General features: G+C 51.8%; 1 protein-coding gene across 5 annotated transcripts; it reads right to left on the reverse strand.

Annotated features, from left to right (window-relative positions):
• Positions 1-2,351: 2,351 nt before the first annotated feature.
• Machr-a (muscarinic Acetylcholine Receptor, A-type) lies at positions 2,352-16,990 on the reverse strand. Of its 5 annotated transcripts, none has more exons than XM_070664870.1 (7): positions 16,414-16,990; positions 8,999-9,165; positions 6,913-8,062; positions 5,820-6,099; positions 5,104-5,230; positions 4,607-4,909; positions 2,352-4,517 (listed from the first exon to the last, which is right to left on the reverse strand). In XM_070664870.1, the coding sequence occupies exons 3-7, from the start codon at positions 7,382-7,384 to the stop codon at positions 3,894-3,896; spliced, it is 1,806 nt and encodes a 601-aa protein (XP_070520971.1). In that variant the 5' UTR covers positions 7,385-8,062; positions 8,999-9,165; positions 16,414-16,990; the 3' UTR covers positions 2,352-3,893. The 5 variants fall into 5 exon arrangements, with proteins under 5 accessions (XP_070520971.1, XP_070520969.1, XP_070520970.1 ...); XM_070664868.1 differs by having other exon boundaries at positions 4,607-4,915; XM_070664869.1 differs by having other exon boundaries at positions 5,817-6,099.
• Positions 16,991-18,605: the final 1,615 nt, after the last annotated feature.

Here is an 18,605-nt window from a genome sequence, read left to right on the forward strand (position 1 = left end):
TCCGCGGTGATCGCGGTTTCGACAAAAAGTGCTAGTTAAGCCTAAAGTTTCTCGCGTCGAAATCTCCCGCAGCCTCCACGTCTCCCGACGTCTCTTGCGTTTACGAAGGAAATACAAGCGCAACGAAAACGTCGAACGTCGTTAATCGCGTTCGCGTATCACCCATTTCATTCGCGTTCGCTGTCGCGCTTTTTCTTTATTTTTTTTTATTTTTATTTTTTTTTTTTTTTTAGTATCGACGCGATTCGCCGAGGTTCCCGTCGTGCGAGATCGAATCGCGCGAGATCGACTATAAAGGTAAAAAAATATCACCGAGTCTTACGCTATTCCCTTCCCCCGTAAATTCGGCGGCGCTCAAAAATGCCAGAGAACGCGAGAGATTATACAGATATACGACTTTTCTTCATTGTTTTCCCTTTTTCGTTACTTTTCTTTTCTTTTTTTTTTTTTTTTTTTTTTTTCTTCGTCATTTTAAGTCTTTGTTTCCTCATAACGTCTCGCAATCGCCCCTCCGCTAAAGATTCACGACCAACAATAATAATTATACGCTTATAATAATTATGTGCTTAATTATCGTCGGGTGAGCCTGTCCCGACAACAGTCCTCGTAGTAATTGCTTAACACATCTATGAGAGGAAGAATGCTCTTAAATTCGTTACAAAACGGTCCGGGGGCTGGGCCTTGCGGCGCCGCGGGAAACAGAAATGCGGCTTTATCGGTATAATCGCCCGCGTATCGGCCTCCGGATCGACCAGCGCGAATCCTCGTATCAAAAGTACCCGAATAATGGATCGAAATCATTAATTAATTAATTACACGTTAATTACGCTGCCGATACGTATAGCTACTCGCGTCCACCCGATGTACCCGGGTTTCGTGATCGTACGTTTCGCTCGTCGTGTCTTCCTTCCCCGCCGCACTGAGAGGGAAAACAGTTATCTCCGGATCCGGTCAAGAGATTCACATTTCCCAGAGAGAATTGCGATCAAGCCTATTTCATAATATAATATTTATAATATTAATTATATAATAATGTAATATAATATAAGTCGGTCGCATTTGCCGTCAGAGATATAAAATTATGGCCGGAAACAGAAGTATAACTGTGCCTTTTTCTCTCAGTGCGGTCTGCACGTAACGGAACGCGGCCGGAGTCCCGCGTCGCGCCCAACCGGAGCTCCTCCACTTGCAGTCCGTCCCGCAAGATGCATCCCCCCCCCATGAGTAAGGGTCGTCGCATACGGAAACCCGTGAAAGATAAAACCGGAGACGTGTGAATTTTAATCATACATACTGAATTTTCGGCGCTGCTCGCGGTCCAAATGGCACACGATTTCTCCGACTGCGACCGGTCGCAATTCTTATGCATTGCCTTTACGCTCTCACGGGATTTTTCCCATGCGACGGCCCGAACGGCGTACGTTTAATATCCGCGACACTGCACCGTGTATATATGTGTATGCTGACCGCGCGAGAGAGCGTGTTTCAATGTGCGTGGGTATTCTGTACAAGGTACAAACGCACGCGTGCCGACGCGTACATAGGAACGCCGCTGCCGCTTTCCTCCCCGAGCAGCGATTATGTTTCTTCCTTACGAATGGCGAGTGAACGACGCACGAAAAAGACTGGAGAACCCCGTGCTTCGGACTCCTCCTCCACCCCCTTCGTCCTGGAGATTCCCCGAGAGCACTTCCGGGGATCAGACCGGGGAATCCGGTTTAAGTCGACTTGAACATCCGCGCGAGCCGCGAAAGCGGAAAGAAAAAAAAAAAAGAAGCTACTCAAGGTACACTTATGTCGAGATTGCCGTATGTAAAATCGAGGTATGCGCAGGGTATTTAATTACACGGAGTCGCGAGGGTGATAAACGAAGAGCTCGCAGTCTTGAGGTCGCTATAGGCATGTCGGCGCGCGTACGGTTGACTTTGATTACTTTACGAGCCTTCGATCACTAAAGTGTATCGCTCGACACAGTGCTCTTACTTTATTTTATTTTATCCTGTTTTTATTTAATTTTTTTTATTTTTATTAACTATATATTTTTTCAGTATCTCGTTTCTCAATAGCATCGAGAGTGCGCTACGACGTTCCTCCCTTTCGCACCGCCTCGTCGCTCCCTTTCTCGCTCTACCGCTTACTCTCGTGTCGTATAATCTTGGTATAATCTTTTAAAGCTTCGTTTGGCACGTATAATTAGAATGTATTTTAGTTTTACGGAAGAATTCGATTTAGCATTAAATCTCCCGCACCCCTTTCCACCCTTCGCCTTTTTTTCCTAATCGCTAATTATCCTCCCGCGTCCCGCCGGTCCTTCCGGCGAAAGTCTTCTTTCCCACCCTTCCCTCCCGGCATTATTACATTTAGACACATTCATTTACAGTTTTACACTTCGCTACGTCGTAAAATTTACATCGAGTGTTTGCATCGTCCGTCGCGACTCTGCGCGACGCACAGAATGAGATTATCGTTATTCTTTCAATATATATATAAATATATATATTGAATATATATATATATTTTTTTTTACTTAAATAGGTTCTTGTGCGGCTTAGCTTTTCTTCCCTAGTCTACTCTTCCCGTTACTAATCGCAACCGCCGCCGCCGTCCTTTCTCCAGGGAAGCTGCCAGGGGTTGGCTTTCGGTGCCATGGCGACGACGATGACGACCGCATCGGGAGGAGGGGAAGAGTACCGACGCGCCCCGGTCCCGAGGGCATCGGACACATAATGTAGTTCCGAACTCGCGTAGGTACGCGCGACACTCGGAGAGATATTAATAAATGTTATATTCATGGCAGTATCCACATCGCGTTACTTCTCCGCGAAACTTGGAGACCGAAGTCGCGTTTTGACTAGCGTCCCCCGTCGCGACGTGAACGAGCCCTCGTTCTCTTCTTCCGGTCCCCCGATTTTTCAATTCTCCGGCGCGCGAGACCGCCGATTAATATTACCCCGAAAAAGCGTTCGAGATTTCGGAAATAATAAACGAGCTGAGAACCGTGAGGTTCTTCCTCCTTGCCCCTCCGAGAACCGCGGCTCAAAAAAGCTTAAGAACCACTGGGCTGTTAAATATTCACGCGTCTTGATATAGACGATCGATATCGGTGCCGTGGGAAATTCGAGAAATTATCCGGGAATATTGTAGACAAAACAAACCGTTGCTCCCGTTCCCGCGCGAGGAGGGACTCGTTCGTGTCACCTGTCGCCGTTAACCCCCCGACGAGGATGTTCGTGATTAATTCTTTTACGCGTTCATGGATCCCAATGTAATTATGGAGCGATGCTGTTACGCTCGAGAGAGCGTTAAACTCCGTCGCGGGGTAATCGAGTTATTCGCGTAATTACTGATTGATGGATTTCTCCCTGAAAAATGCGCGCGATTCGTGGTCGTCGGGGGGTTAATTTCGTATCCCACGACGAAAGGTCCGGAAAGAGCCTTTCTCGTCCGACCGGATATCGGGCGAGCGCCGCGCGCGACCCGGGAATCCAGAGGGGTGGAATCCGAGCGACCGGAAGTGCCCGTAGCAACGAGCGATATAGTTTGGAACGGGGCGGCTTAGCGATTGCACCGGTCTCCTCGTTTCCGCTTCTTCATGCGCTCTGAGAAACGCGTAAAACGGAGGTAAAGTAAACGGCGATATAACGGTAATAATAACGATAATAATAACGGCAATAATAATGAGAATAATAATAGCGATAATGATAATAATAATACAACGTTACTTCGGTGTATGCGTGTACTTGCGAAGATGCACCCGCACGGGCGCGCGCGCGTGGTCGTTGACTCCCGATTCTGCGATGTGCTGATATCGGAAACGCGCGAGGGCGGGGGCTGGCCCGTCCGCCCTCCTCGATGCAAAAAGGTCGAGGCGCGAGCCGGCGGGGTTACTGATATCATCCCCGGTCTACCGCGGTGCCGCGGTTCTTGCTGCGCCACTTGCACTTGAGAATCCTCATGTAGGTTCTGCGGAACGCCGCGTTGCATAGCGCGTAACACATCGGGTTCACAGTACTGTTGATGTAGCAAAGGTAGTAAAAAAAGTCCCACGCGGGCTGGGGTATGTCGAACGAGCAGGCGGAGATGGACTTCATGAGTACCAGGATGTTGTACGGGGTCCACGTCAGGATGAACGCGCACAGAATGGCCGTGAGCGTCTTCGCGGCCTTTTTCTCCTGCAGCTTTTTGCGGTCGGCCTTCTTCTCCTGCGTCTTCTTCTTCTTGTCCTTCGGCTGCTTGTCCTGCGCCTTGCCCTTGCCCAGCGGCCTCGGGATATTTTTCGCGTTCAACGGCATACGAATGTCCGGCATCTGCGACGGCCGCCTCATCACCGTCGACGGGCTCGATATGGACTCGCCGAGGCGGAAGAGCTTGCTGGCGCCTACGCTGACACCGCTGCTACCGCCGTCGTTCTCGCCGTCTTCTATCATGCTGTGCAGCTGGGTCGACACGGCCTCGTCGTGGATCATTTTTATGCTCTGCGGTCCCTCTCTCGGCAATTTGATCACGATCGTATAAACCTGCACAAATCGTACATTGATGTTTGTCTCGGTAACGCGTTAACGGTACGTCTTCTCGAATTTGCCAAATAGAAACAACGGTCACGTACGGAATCGCTGGAGATGGTCTTGGGGTCGAGCGGCCGCATCGGCCTCTTGTACAACTCGTGCTGCGCCGCGGCCTTGTCCAGGGCGATTCCCGTCGCCTGTATCACGCTGAGGGAGGGACACCGTGATACCGTGCTGGGAAGCGGGGTCTCGGCCGATAGCGGCGTGAGCGTGTCTTCGTACCCGACCCCGGTGCGGCTGCTCTCCGGTCCGGCGATCTCCTCGTCGTCGTCCTCGTCGTCCCGGCCGCTGTGCCACCACGCGATGCACCACATCTTCAGCCAGGTCCAGGAGAACGGCCTGTGCTGCACCTTCCAAAAAGCGGAAATAAGATCGTAGTCGCGGCGGCCGGTTTCGGTGGTCACGTCCACGAGCGTAACTTTACGCCACAATGTAAGTTCGAAATTGTTTTCTTTTTCTTTTTTTTTTTTTTTCTTTTCTTTTTTTTTTTTCCGACAATGAGAACGCGAAACTGGACGTGCTCGTGACTGGTACTTACGCTCATGTATTGCGGATAGTGCTTATCAATGTAGGAAACGGCGATGTGCGTGGCGTGCGAGACGTCGTCTGCGGTGCTTGACTCGCTCCGTTGTCTTCTGCCATCCTCCATGTCCAACGCCTCGTCGCTGTAGGGAAAAACGACACGATGAGCACGTCGGACAGCATCCGAGTCTTTCAACCTCGCGATTGCTCGCGAATATTTTTATCGGGGTAAAATAAAACGAATAAAAACAAAAAAAGTACTCGCGCAACAAAATCCGCGGATTTAAACCAAGTGTCGTCGCAGAGATTACGAGTAAACATCAGGAAACAACGAGAAACACTAAAATAACGATAAAGGAAGGTACACTCAATTCGATTTAACGTCTTTAAAGAGGAAAAATTAATCAACGATCAAAATAATGGTAGGTAAAGGAGAACATAATTAATCAATTAATTATTCAATTATTTAATGAAATAATAATACATGAATTAATTGATTAATTAATTGACTAATCAATTAATCAATCAATTAACCAATCAATAAAAACCAGCGGGATTCAACCACTCGTGGTGCGTTCGTGCCCTGAATCGAGAAAGGAGCTAATTTCCCGAATGGGGCGATGTGTTACCGTCTTTCTGGTGCAGGGGTTGCAATTGCGCTTTTCTTTTTTTTTTTGGTGACGTGCTGACGACTAGGTCGCAAGGAAGAAACAATCGAAAGTTAGTTACCACCTCGAGTTGCTGCGCTTGCTCGTGTCTTGCTTGCCGGCCTGCAAGTTCGGCAAATCCTTCTGACGCTTCTCCGTCTCTCTGTAGATCCGCAAGTAAAGGATTATCATTATCATGACGGGAATATAAAACGCGGCGATGGCCGTGCCGAAGGTGATGTAGTGGTTCGTCTCGATGAATTGGATGTAGCACTCGGTATGCGGCACGGTTCTTTGACCCTCGATGTACGGCCACGCGATGATCCAGGGTGGCCAAAGAACCATCGATATACCCCAAGCGCTCGCTGGAACGAACGGTGAATATTTTGAATAAGCATACAATTGCTACTTGAAATATTTAACGTGCATTAATTCCGATTTATCAATTTAATAGCATTTAATATTTAATATTTCAAAATTATTAAATATTAACTTGGATTTGTATCACGTGTTATTTTGAACAGCTTGGCGATTTTTTTTTTTTTTTTTTTTTTTTTTAGAATCAGCGCGAGTACTTTTGTCGGGATATTTGCTGGAACTTTACGCGATAAGCCCGAGTGGAAATTTAGCTAATCTGACTTTGCAGAAACAAAATCTGTCTAGTATCGGTCGTCTAGTCACTGTCCAGCGCGGACCATGTATCTAAATAGATATCTTTTTTTTTCTCCGCGTACTTGTTTACTATTGTTGTTCTGAACCTTACGCTACGTTCGCTCGACTGCCGAATTCGCCGGGCAAACCGGTTTTCGCCGCCCGTCGCCCGCGCGTCCTCCACCTTGCGAACTTAGAGCGCGAGGCCTGCCGGCCAGATGTCAACACACGCACGTAACTCACACTACCGCGACGGTCGACGGTCCCGGCGACCAGCAGTCTGGGCAGTCGAGCGCGCGTTAGATAGGTCAGGACGAGCGAGTAGACTAGTACGCGACGAAAAAAGTTTCGATATCTAGCTCTTCTAGCTCGGTGCTGGACAGTTTTGCAAGACAGCCACGAGATGAACCACGAATTGGCTGACTAATTATTAGATAACGGTGGAAATCAATTTCCACTCGGGAGGATAAAAATTGAATTAATTGTGAAATAAAATAATTGCCCGTGAAAATCTTTTCGGGACTTACTTATCATGACGCCGGCTTTGAAATTGGTCCTCTTGGCCCGGTAGGTGAGCGGGCGCGTGACGGAGAAATATCTATCGAAGCTGATGATGAGCAGGTTGAGGACCGACGCGTTGCTTATGAGATAGTCTAGGGCAAGCCACGTGTCGCACACGTAGGGCCCGAGCGGCCAGTAGCCGAGCACCGTGTATGCCGTAAACAGGGGCATGGAGATTAGGCCGATCGCGAAGTCGGCCACCGCCAAGCTGAAGAGGAAATAGTTGGAGATCGTCTGCAGTTGCTTGTCGATCTTGAACGATATCATGACCATAATGTTGCCGACGACCGTGATGAAACTGAGGACGACGGCGACTATCACTATCACCACGCGCCACAGTACCGAGTATTGATAGTGCTCACCGCCGCAGGCGAGACCGTTGCTGCTGATATTAAAGCTGTCATTGCCGGGTAACTCCACCATCGGAGTAATGTTCATGTCTGACGGACTGTCTCTCTCGTCCTCTCCCTGGCTCTCTTTCTCTCTTCTTCTTCTCTCTCTCGCCTTTTTTCTTTTTCTCTCTCTCTTTCTCTCTCTATTACTCTCGTTTTATTTCGAAAAGACGTTCCAGTGCCCCGTCTGTTCTCCAGCGCTCCGCGACCGGTACGGTTTTCGGTTCACGCGGTCGCTCGCGCGTCCTCCGGTTCTCTCGCGAACGGATCTCCGGGGACTCGGACCTTGGTCCTCGGAGCACCACCGGCGGTCTCGCCTCACCCTCGCCCGGTCTCTCGCGTGCCCCTTTATCATGCGCGCGGCGGGCACCCCGATGGACCGCGCGTTCACCCACGCGGCCGTGCGCGCGCACGCACGCACGCACGCACGCACGCACGCACGTACGCGCGAACGCGCGAACGCCACGCTTCCGGTAGTCCTCGTCGCCGGACACCGAGACTCGGCGAACGGCACCACCTTCGCCGACGCTACCGTCGCTATCTCTTCCCGTCGCGTCTTCTTCCACCTCGTCCTCGTCGTCGTCGTCCTCCTCCTCGTCCTCGTCTTCCTCCTCCTCCTCCTCCTCCGTCTCTTCGTCCACCGCCTCCGTCGTCGTGCTCTCACTAGGTGGAAGGTAGTGTCAACTACATCCCACGTTTGCTCCTCTCGGCGGAGACATCGAGTCTGCGAGCAAAGATCGGACGTACCGAAAAATCGTGCAAAACGGAATTACCGGCGAAATAACAACCGACGGGATCGCGCGGTCGACGAGATTAATACCGCCACCAGGATAATTCATCCCCCATTTCATCCTCCCCGTAGTACACATTATTTCATCCCGCGCTTATCACAGAGCCGAATAAAGTTATGCGAGACATAGAGATGCTTTTAGAAATATCCCTTTGTGCAAGACTTTCTTTATCGGTAAGAGAGTAATTCAAGATATAACGCGGGATTCTTAACTAACAATGAGGGATGAAATCTCCGCGATTTCAGATTAACTCCCCTCTCGCTTAGAGCGACCATTCGGCACAAGTGGCTGCATCTTGTTTCGCGCGACGGACGACCTGTCTTAATCCTCCCCGCTATCATCGCGCGCCGAGAGACACTGTAGTGGCGTAATAAAGAGGAGAGAAAAAAGAAAAAAAAAGAAGGGAGAAAGTTCTTTTGTCGTACTTCGGCGCGACGCGAGACTGCTGTCAGGCGAACCGCGAAAAGCGCAACCAATGCCGCGGGGCACCCGTTTCCGCCGTCGGTTCCGCAAAAGACTCCACACTTTTTGTCTTTCCTCCCTTCCGAGCGCCGCCTCGTCTTTAACGAGCTACTTATTCGCCACTTGCTCATATACCAGACACCCCGCGCGCCCCTAATACGTATCAAGCGCTTCCGCTTCCGGAACACGATAACGCACTTGTCAAGCTCGAGGTCGCGCGGCTTTTCCGTGGAGACGCTCGCGCGGACTCCAAGCGTAAACGTCGCGAAGGGATCCGAAAATTCCTGAAAGCGCACCCGATTGTTCACCGAGGGTGGCCGTCCCGATCGAAGGATTCCTTCGGAAGAATCCCGGCCGTCTTTGCCGCGCGCGGGAACACCGGGACAAGCTCGGGGGAAGTAACGTACTCGATAACTGCCATAATTGCGACAGATTCCTCATCGAATGCGGCCAGTTCGATATCCCTGCCGAGGCGGCCGAGCTGCTGCTGCGGCAAGGGCGTGGAAGGATGCATGTTGCGCCAGGTGTGCAACGCGATTACCTTCCTGTTAAGTGCGCATGGCATGCCCGGCGCCTGTAATTATAGAAACGCCAGCGATATTTAAACCTTCTTTTTTTTCTTTTTTTTTTTTTCGCGCCAGTGAGTAATATTTCGGGACCGCTCCTCTCCCCTCCCCCGTGCGAATGCTGGATGTCGGAGCTGACGTTTGATCCCCGGCCCGGAAGTCGAGCGTAGTGTCGGCGCCTTTTCCGCCGGCTTCCGTTTGAGAAATTACTTAAAAGGGCCTCCGCGTCGCGCGCCGCTCTCCTACCGCGACTGTCTCTGCAGTTTTACGGCCGCGTGACGCATAAACAAGTCCTCGAGGCTGTCCCCGGAGTTTGAACGACACGCGGCCGCCCTTTCAATCTCCCGCGCCTCATCCAGCATCCGCCGGGGGAGCCCGAAATTAGTTTCTCTCCGCGCGAGAAACGGCGAGCTGTCGGGAGATTACTCGGGCTGAATCAATGGCGTTTTACGCCGGTCGACATTTACCGCCGCGCGAAGACAAAAGCCGCCGCACACTTCGCCGTTTGTTATTCGTTGGTATTAAAACGCGCTACCGCGGAACCGCGTCCCTCGCGCGTCTGTCGACGACGGGAGAGTAGGCGCGAACTTCGGTATCGAGCTTCTCCCGCAGCTGCTCGCGAAGGTCGAACGGCGTCCGCCTCGAGATAATCGGAAGCGAGTGACGGAATGTCGTTCGAAAATCGATGCGGGGCTTGTAATTTTTACCTTATGCCGTCTAACGACGGCATTGAATCGCTCGTCCCTCCCGGTAGCCTCGTTTCCATTATACGCCAAGCGTGTGCGAAACGGCCGCGCGGATCGGATCACTTAATAACGTCTCTAGCATCCGAATATAATATTTCTCCTCCCGTTTGATCGACGGATCTTTTTCACATTACTCGCGCGTGTAAAGTGAACGCTGGCGATGACCCGGATCAAATTTTTAACGCACGCTTGATGCGGTAGGTCACAGGCAGGACGTTTAGTTCGAGTATTAAAGCGCAACAGAGCGTCGAAGGTGGTCCCGGGACGAAGGAGTTTAAATCGCGGTGGATGGTTGCCAAGAGGTCGACGGTATCACGACGCTATCGCCACTTTACGCACCGTGAACTCTGGGTCTTTTTATTTTTTTATTATTTTTTTTTTTTTTCTTTTATGAAAAATCTGGCCGCGTCGGTTCGATTTCTTTTACTGCATGCAGCGAGAAGGGAATATCATGCAACCGTGCCAAGCTGTGAATGATACAGAACGATATATATTTTATATATAATATATATCTATATACTTTTTAGATTGCTTTCTGAAAGTGAAGCAAAAATGCAAAGCTGTCACGAGGGAGAAAAAAGAGAAGAGAGATAAAGAGAGAAAAAGAGAAAGGGAGAGACGTTGTAAAGGGCGGAATGGAGAGAAAAGAAAGAGAGAGAATCTGATGTTAATTGACTTTGAACTTCGGATTAACACGGGCAATGAAACGGCATGCGTGATTTCTTCCGCGGAGGGTGTCATTCGACGATTCTGCCGCGTCGCGGATACAAAAGCGGCCAAGCGCTCGGGTGGAAAGTCTCGGTTTCCGCCGTCGTGCTCGCGTTAGGTCGCGCAGAACGGATAGCGTTTCGCCATGGTGCTGGTGAACAAGTACGGCTAACACCACCCCATAGCGTGTCCGATCCGCTGGAGAACGGGCGGTACAGCGGCGACAGAGACGAGACTCGGTGGACGTTGCGCTGACCCTACGCCGCGCGCGACCTGCTCCATAAATAAATATAGAAACGCATAGAAACCCGCGGTCTCGTTAACAGCGTTATCTTTGAATAACGAACGCCGACCTTAATTAGTCTGTTAATACGCCCAGACGAGTCGGACGTCATGTGTCGCGCATTAGCTCTCCGGGTAGCGCTAACGAGGATCTTCGGCGCGGGCCCCGAGCTACCTCGGTGTACCTTGGTTTCGAGAACGAAGTCAGGGAGAACGCGTAGTTCGCTCAAAACGAGATCTTCGCGAAGGCGCGTTTCCGGCGGGCGCAAGAACGGCTAACGTCATCCCGCGATTTCTGGCCGGGAGTGGAGAACGCGAGAGATAACGGACGTGTAGTTGGAACTTAAACGCCGAAATTTCCTTGTCAATAGGTTTTCGCATTCGCGAAATTACTCGGGGCAGAGGGGGCCGTGAAGGTAATTAAAAACGCCACGATAGTTGGCAGTTTCACATTTTCGCGGATCGCTGGATCGGAGCTCTCTCGAGCACTTATCGTGCCCGTGGCACCGCGGTATTACCGAGAGAAAAAGGGAGAGAGAGAGAGAGAGAGAGAGTCCGTAATGCCGTTTAAAATAAACGCCGTTGACAGCCACGGGTTTGCAGCGTTGTAGATAACTGCGTGTCGCGCGTGTGCGCATTCATCACGGACAATGCGAGCGATCTTTTAAAAGAGATCTACTTGGCGGACCTATAGAGACGGCGCGGATGATGAGTATTAAAATCGCTTGCGTCACTGTCCACGATGTTCTCCGGTAAGTGGACAGGCGGTAGGCCGCGCGGGAGCGAGCGCGATTATTCGCTGCCAGGATGCGTGTCTAATAATACGTAATGCACAATGTTCGCCGTATCGCGCGATCGGATCGAAGTCCTTCGGCGTCCCACGCCCGCGGAATATCACGGCTCACTCGGCTCGCACGGGAAGCGAATAAATGAAACATTTGCTCCCGCGCGGAGAGAGAGCTTGACTCCGCTGCGCGAAATTTCCTTTTGAAATTCGACGTAATAAAAAGAGGATGGCGAGGCGAGCGTAGCGTACGAAAATAAACGTTATGACTCGCGGTACCTCCGGCGTAGACGTACGTAAAGGATATTTTTCTTCAATTTTCGAAACTATTCCCCCGAGGAATTTCCGCGAGTCACCGTGTCTCGCCGATCCGCGAAACTCGTCGCCTCCGCGTAGCGATAAAACTCTCGCGGAGGAGGCACGAAGGAGGGCCGAGGGTGCCGCGTCGTGGAAGAGTAACCGCGGTGGTCCACGCACGGGCGGGTGGTCCCGCCGCTTTCGCGAGGATATTTATCCCGAGGCGGGATCCGCAAATGCACCGGCTCGCGGGAAATATAAAAATAATGTTTCAGCCGCGTGTAATAATGTAAACAGTTTTATCGGCTATCGATTTCGGTCGACCTGCGCCGCTCCTCTTATTATGGGAGAATATATCGGGGTATAATACGTGATCCGAGATTGATTGCGGCTAAGTCTAAGTCGCGGCATTAACGAAAAGTCGATCTCGGCGCTGCGGGGCATCTCCTTGTCGGCGGGAGCATTTTGATCGCCTCACGGATTGATAATACATACGGGCGCATACACGCGGTGCGCCGGGGGTGCGGGAGCGCGCGCAAAACATATTAATGACTAAATGGAAAAAAATAGCAGAAGGTCGTGATCCACTTATATGCATCTCTCTGCTTATTACGAGGCGTTACAGCCGGCGGCCGTTGCGGCCGCCCCGGCGGCCGCACAGTCGAACTATAAATAAATTTTCCGATACGCTGCTTCTTTTTGCCGATGAAAAAAAAAAAAAAATATATATATATATATTCATACACACGTACATATACATAATCCTCATCTGCACGCGCGTGAACTGCGTCGCGCGCATATTTCCGCGAGGACCGCTTCGCGAGCGTCGATCCGCGCGCGTTTCGCGGCGCGGAAGAGCCGCGTTTTGAAAATGGAAGGGCACGAAGCGCGCCGTCGCTAACAACCTTTGATATTTCATTAATGAAGAACACTTCTTTGTTTCCCGCGCGAAAAGGTTACGGAGGAACGTAATAATAAAGCGTCGCGGACGCTGAACGGCTGTCCTCCGTGAAACTGTGGTTACGATAAAACGACCCGTGCGTGTATTCTCGCTCACGAGAGGGAGGAGGGGGCGAGGAACGGGCCGCGAGTGATTGAAAGATTTCCGATGGGATCGATAAATGTTAACTGCGTTAACGTACAAATCGGCCGTATCGATCACGCCTTAAATTGGGCGAGCGCGGACTAAATCGGGCGGAGACGTTTGCATAATCGCGCGGCCGCACGCGGTCGAAGATGTGCCGCCGCGACGTCACCCCGCCGGCGGGATTAAGGGCGAAATGGAAGCAAAAAGGATTCGCCCGATTAGGGAAAAAGGAATCAATCGGGGTTATCAATCGTCGCTCGCCTTCCCGTTCTCCCGGGGTGAAACAGGTGGCACTTCGCTATTACCACGGCCGCGGCTTTTATTACATTTCGCTCGCTAGTAGACATAAATGGGACATGTCGATCGAATTACTTCTAACGCGCGCCATACCTGACGATGAGGCGGACTATATCGGCGCCGGCGGCTGCACGGCTAGGTCAGGGGATGTCTCTTAAGAGAAAACGGTAGATGCATGTATGTACAACCTAATTCGGTAAAGGGGTGTAACACATAGTCGATCGGCCAGGTATCTCTCTCTCTCGTCGATACATGCATCGGAAGTCCCGCCGGGTTCCACCTCGATCTCGCCGCATCCCTTGCCTCGCGAAATTCCCAGCCAGCTCTTCTTTCGCGAAATTTTCAGCGCCGTTTGAACTCCACGCTCTCTAATCCGCCGTGTGCGGCGGTTCGAAAAAAGAAAAAAAAAAGAAAAAAAAAAAGGGATTGAAAAGTCAAACGTGTGTTTCTCTCGCGCGAAAATATAATTGCGTTTCGTCGAAATGGAATTATTATCCGAGGAGGAAGACGGTAGCGGCGACGGAGGCAATAGGGTTCGTCTAATCGTAAATCTTCAGGAGAGCTCTCGCCTGAGAGACCGATCGGTTTCCCCAAAGCCTTTGAAAATCCGCGACTGCTCGAGAAAACGCGCGATTTCTGATACACCTTTTGTAGCGTTCGCACCGAGGTATTCGCGTCGAAGTCAAAGAGCGGGGAAAGAAATTTCAGATGCATAGGATCGAAGAGTCGGAGCATTACCCTTCCCACTGGGATACCGCCGGGGAATCAGCGACTGCTCTATTTCTATTTCCTAATGCACGCGGTGCGCGCACCGGTGAGTGATTCACCGCACGATTAAAATTCACGTGGTATTTCGAAAAATTGCGGAAAAAGGTCCGTGGGAAAGTTATCGCCCCCATTCCAGCCGGGCGAGGCTTAAAAGCGACGCGGATCATCGGGGTGTTAAAAGCGTGCAAAAATCCCCGGCCGTCGTCTTTCGCGGATCTCTTATCGCGGATTACATCGCTGGGGTGTGGGAGGCAAAGGGAAGATTTAAAGTCAACGAAATATTCCGATAAGGCGAAAATGGCATAACGGACATTATCATTATCGCTGGAAGCTGTCACGCTCGGTTGAAAGGCGAGACAGGCGACAGATTATTATCGCGGATTGTAATAGGTTCGTTCTCTCTTCAGCTGCCACTTTTCGTACTCTTGTCTACGCTCCTCTCATCCCCGTTTCCTCCTCCTCTCTCCCCTCCCCCTCTCTCTCGTTTTTCTCGTGAGCTACGTAGCCCTATTTTACTTGGGGTGCCGAGAGCCTAATAAAGTATAGGCTGGAGAGAACGCAGCCCTAACGCGAGGGCGAGTCGAGCGAACTCAAAGCTCTTCCTGCGATACGTACGGAAATGCAATTGCGGTTTGACGTCGCGCGAAATTCCGCCGTCCGTCTGACTCGATCGCCGTGTCCTGTGGTCACCGAAAGCATTCTTAAATAAAAAAAAATAAAAAAATAAAAAAAAAACGCCGCTCGATATATTTATCTCATTTCCATTCGCGCGATCGATCGTTATATTCCTGTCGCCGGCGCGTTTTCGACGACTCGGAAAAAGTTCTTTTTTTTTTTTTTCTTTCTAATTCGGAGGAACGATGTTGCAGGTGCACGCGCAATTACCGTCTTTCTTAGTGCGAAAGAACCCGACTGTAGAAATGTGATATCTCGACGTTATCGGGGCATCGAAGGCGATAAAATCAGCGTCGCTCGCTCGCGACGACTCGAGGCGGAGGTGACATAACGGCAACGACACGTACGGCTGAGCGATAAGAGTGCTATAACAGTCTTACGTAAAGCTGGAAGTGGATCGTCAGTGACGATCGCGAGGCGCGCTTCGCAAGTCGCGATTCGCAAGCGGAAACGCTTCTCCGCCCATGCGGAAATAAATGCTGGATTAAGTCGCGTATACTCATTTCGGAGATGTAATTTAGACCCGCGCATATACGACGCATAATGGGCCTCGTTTATGACTCTCATTTGTCGGAAAAGATTAAAAATTATCGGTACATTGTCGCCGTCGCACTTTTTTCGACGATTCCGTCACTCGCATTAATCTTATTTTTTTTTTTTCTTTCTCTCCCCCAGATCCGAAGGTTTCGCTTTTATTTCGCTCATCATCCGCCCGTTAAAACGCGATTGGAAATCAAGCTGAAAATAAAATCGCCGGCAAACGCCGTAAATCTCGAGGAAATACAAAGATCATCGCGTAATCGGCAAGTAAACGCGAAACGCAGCGATTACCGTGAAATTCAAATATCCTCCGTCGAAGAGAGAGATATATATATACAGTAGGGCGGCTTATCTATTACTTTTTCAGCTTATAAGCCGAGTGCATATTTACGTTAAGTGTGGGAGCTTAAATTATATACACAAACGTTCCTGACCATCAGGGCACGTATGCACAAACGCGTGAACCAAGGCACGTACACTACGCGAATAGCTGCGGAAAAATAACGATCGGACACGCGTTATCTTAATAAAAAACGATATTACCCTCCCCTTCCTCCGCCCTCTCTCTCTCTCTCTCTCTTCTTTTCTCTCTGGCCGCCCCCGTCCCGCGTTTCTTCGGCTATCGTCAGTTTTATTTTCGAATTCCCAGCATACTGAAAAACTCTCACGTACCACGGCCCTCGTCAATAACGCGGAAAATCTCCGCGTGCATTTTTATAGATAAACAATCGGCGGTAGCTGCCTGACTTTCGATACTCGTACCATCAATTGTGTAATAGATTAACGAAAAGGCCGTGCCTTTTTCATGCGCGTTTTCTCTTCCTTTGCCCCTCTCTCTCTCTTTCCCCTTCGATTACGAAATAAATTAAGGATCGTAATGGAAACTTGGTTCGCGGCGAAGTGGAAATTGATTAGGCACGTCCAAGCGAGCGCGTGGTGATTGTAACGCACGCGATTACACGACGATCTGTCGATTCGCCCTTAACGTATTCGGTGGTTTGCAACAGCCTGCGAGGCTAGCGAGTGGCTGTATGAATAAGCGATTACTTTCGAGCGTTTTGCAAAATCTTACTCTGGGTCAACGTATCTTCTTTCGAGCGGCGTAGTGCCGTCGAAGCCGAAGGGCTCGCCAATAAAAACAATCCGCCGTGTCTGTTTATTTCATCAGCGTCGATCGGTGGGCTCGGGGTGGTCCGTCCGTTTCGCGCCGGGCCGAGCGAATTTGCAGAAAGGTCCACTTTACGTCGCGCAAAACCCGCGGCACACCTAAGGGACGTCGAGGGCGCAGCGTCGAAAAACACTCTCCGTCCCGAGAGAAATCCCCGGCACCGCGCCGTGCGGGAGCATCCCCCTCGGCTCAGCCCGAGTACACGCACCGAATTCCGCCGTCCGGAATTGAGTTCGCCCGTGGACGTAGCCCGCCCGTAATCGCGTTATTTGAGATTCTTTGCGGGCCGAGCCGAGCCGAGCCGAGCGAGAGACGCGACGCGACTAGCCAGGGTAGTCCCGAGAAAGTAAACCACCCCGAGGAAAAGTAGGGTGGCTCGTCCGGCGGCGTGCTCGTTACGCCGTACCCGCCCAACGCGAGAGAGACCGATCTTCCCGACTCGCGGCGACACACCGAGAGACAGAGAAAGATTCAGGATGAGAGAGAGAAAGAGAGAGAGAGAGAGAGAGAGAGAGAGAGAGAGAGAGAGAGAGAGATTCGCGATGCCGGCCGATAATCGGCGCGATAGCGACGGAACAACACAGGGCGCACGGGAGAGGCAGAGAAACGAAGAGACACAGAGGGAGAGAAAGAGAGAGACAGAGAAAGCCTCCACCTTCTACACCCCCGAGCTATACTCGCCCGTGTCGAGTGCGTCACGCATCCTCTCGGTATTCCTGGCGCGAGGCTGTGGAAGCTGCGGCGATGCGCGAACGAGGCGAGGCAATGCGAGGTGCGGCGCGGAGCCGAGCCTCCCTCTCGAGCGAGCGAACAACCACCCCCTCGTTGGCGCGACCGTCACGGAGATGACTCTCTCGCGAGTCGCGCGCGTTGCGAGGATCCGCGGTGGCTCTCCGCTTCTCCGCCGTGCGTCTCGGCCGGAGGTGCGCACGAGATCGAGAGGGCGAGGAGTCGCCGGCCAAGGGGAAGGGACGGCTGAAGGGTAGGCGGGGGTGGAGAAAGGGCGCTCTCGCACTCACATGTTTGTCGTGTAAAATCGGCGCGCGCGCGACGTACTCCCGTATCACCGGCGACAGGGTACGCGCGAGGATGAGCGCCGGTCCGGGCCCGCGATCATCGCGCCGACGGGGATGACGCTGCTTGGCTGCCTCTTCTCGTTTGCCGGCGCTGGTCCGTCGCCGATCACGGCGGCTGGCTCCCTCGCGTACGATCGACGTCAACGGCTCACGTCGTCGTCACCGAAATGCCCGACGGTCTCGCGGTGCGCAAGGACCCCGTTAGACTATCGCCGACCGACTGACGGACGCGTGAACGGTTACACGCATGGGTTAACGCGGCCCCGACATGCTCGGGGTGGGACGCGCGCCGTGTCCGCGACCGTACATGCTCCGAACGAGATGGGAGGACGGGAGGAAGGGTCGGATAAGGGGAGGCGGGTGGTCGGGCGAGCGCGGAGATGCGATCGAGCGAGAGAGATCGAGATCCCAGTTAAAGGGTGAAATGGAGAAGAGAGGGAGGAGGGAAGGGAATGAAGAGAAAAGAAAGGGAAAGGGTGCCAAGAACGAGGCAAGGGCGAGGGGCGAGGACGCGTGTAAGAGGAGCCGCGTCGAACACGGAGGGATGCTCTACGCGTGAGTCGCGAGCTCGCCGATGATGCTGGCGCGAGATTGGAGTAAAGACTGACTGCGATGGTAGTGGTGATGACAGTGGAGGTGAAGCTGGTGGGCGCTTCTCGGACGAGGGAAGTAATTTAACCCCCGCTATCTCCTTCCATCCTTCTCGCCCGCTCTCTCGGCCCTCCGCGCGATTTCGTTCGTTTGACTTGGTTGAGAGACGCGAGAGAGAAGGACACCGCGAGAAGTGGAAAAAGAAAGCGAGAGAATTGACTAAAGAAACAAGGAACGAGTATTTGGAAGAGGGAAGAGAGCGACGGAAATATGAGGATTAGAAATAGAGGGGGGAACATTCGAAAAAAGGGGGGAGGGCAGGCTAGTGTGGGTGTATACGTGCATCCCGATGTGCGCTTGTGCAACCGCACGAGCGACGGAGACGGCAAACGCGAGAGAAATAGGGAGAGAGAACGATAAACGGCACTC

The sequence above is a fragment of the Cardiocondyla obscurior genome, linkage group LG12 (assembly GCF_019399895.1).
Source record: "Cardiocondyla obscurior isolate alpha-2009 linkage group LG12, Cobs3.1, whole genome shotgun sequence".
Classification (NCBI taxonomy): domain Eukaryota; kingdom Metazoa; phylum Arthropoda; class Insecta; order Hymenoptera; family Formicidae; genus Cardiocondyla; species Cardiocondyla obscurior.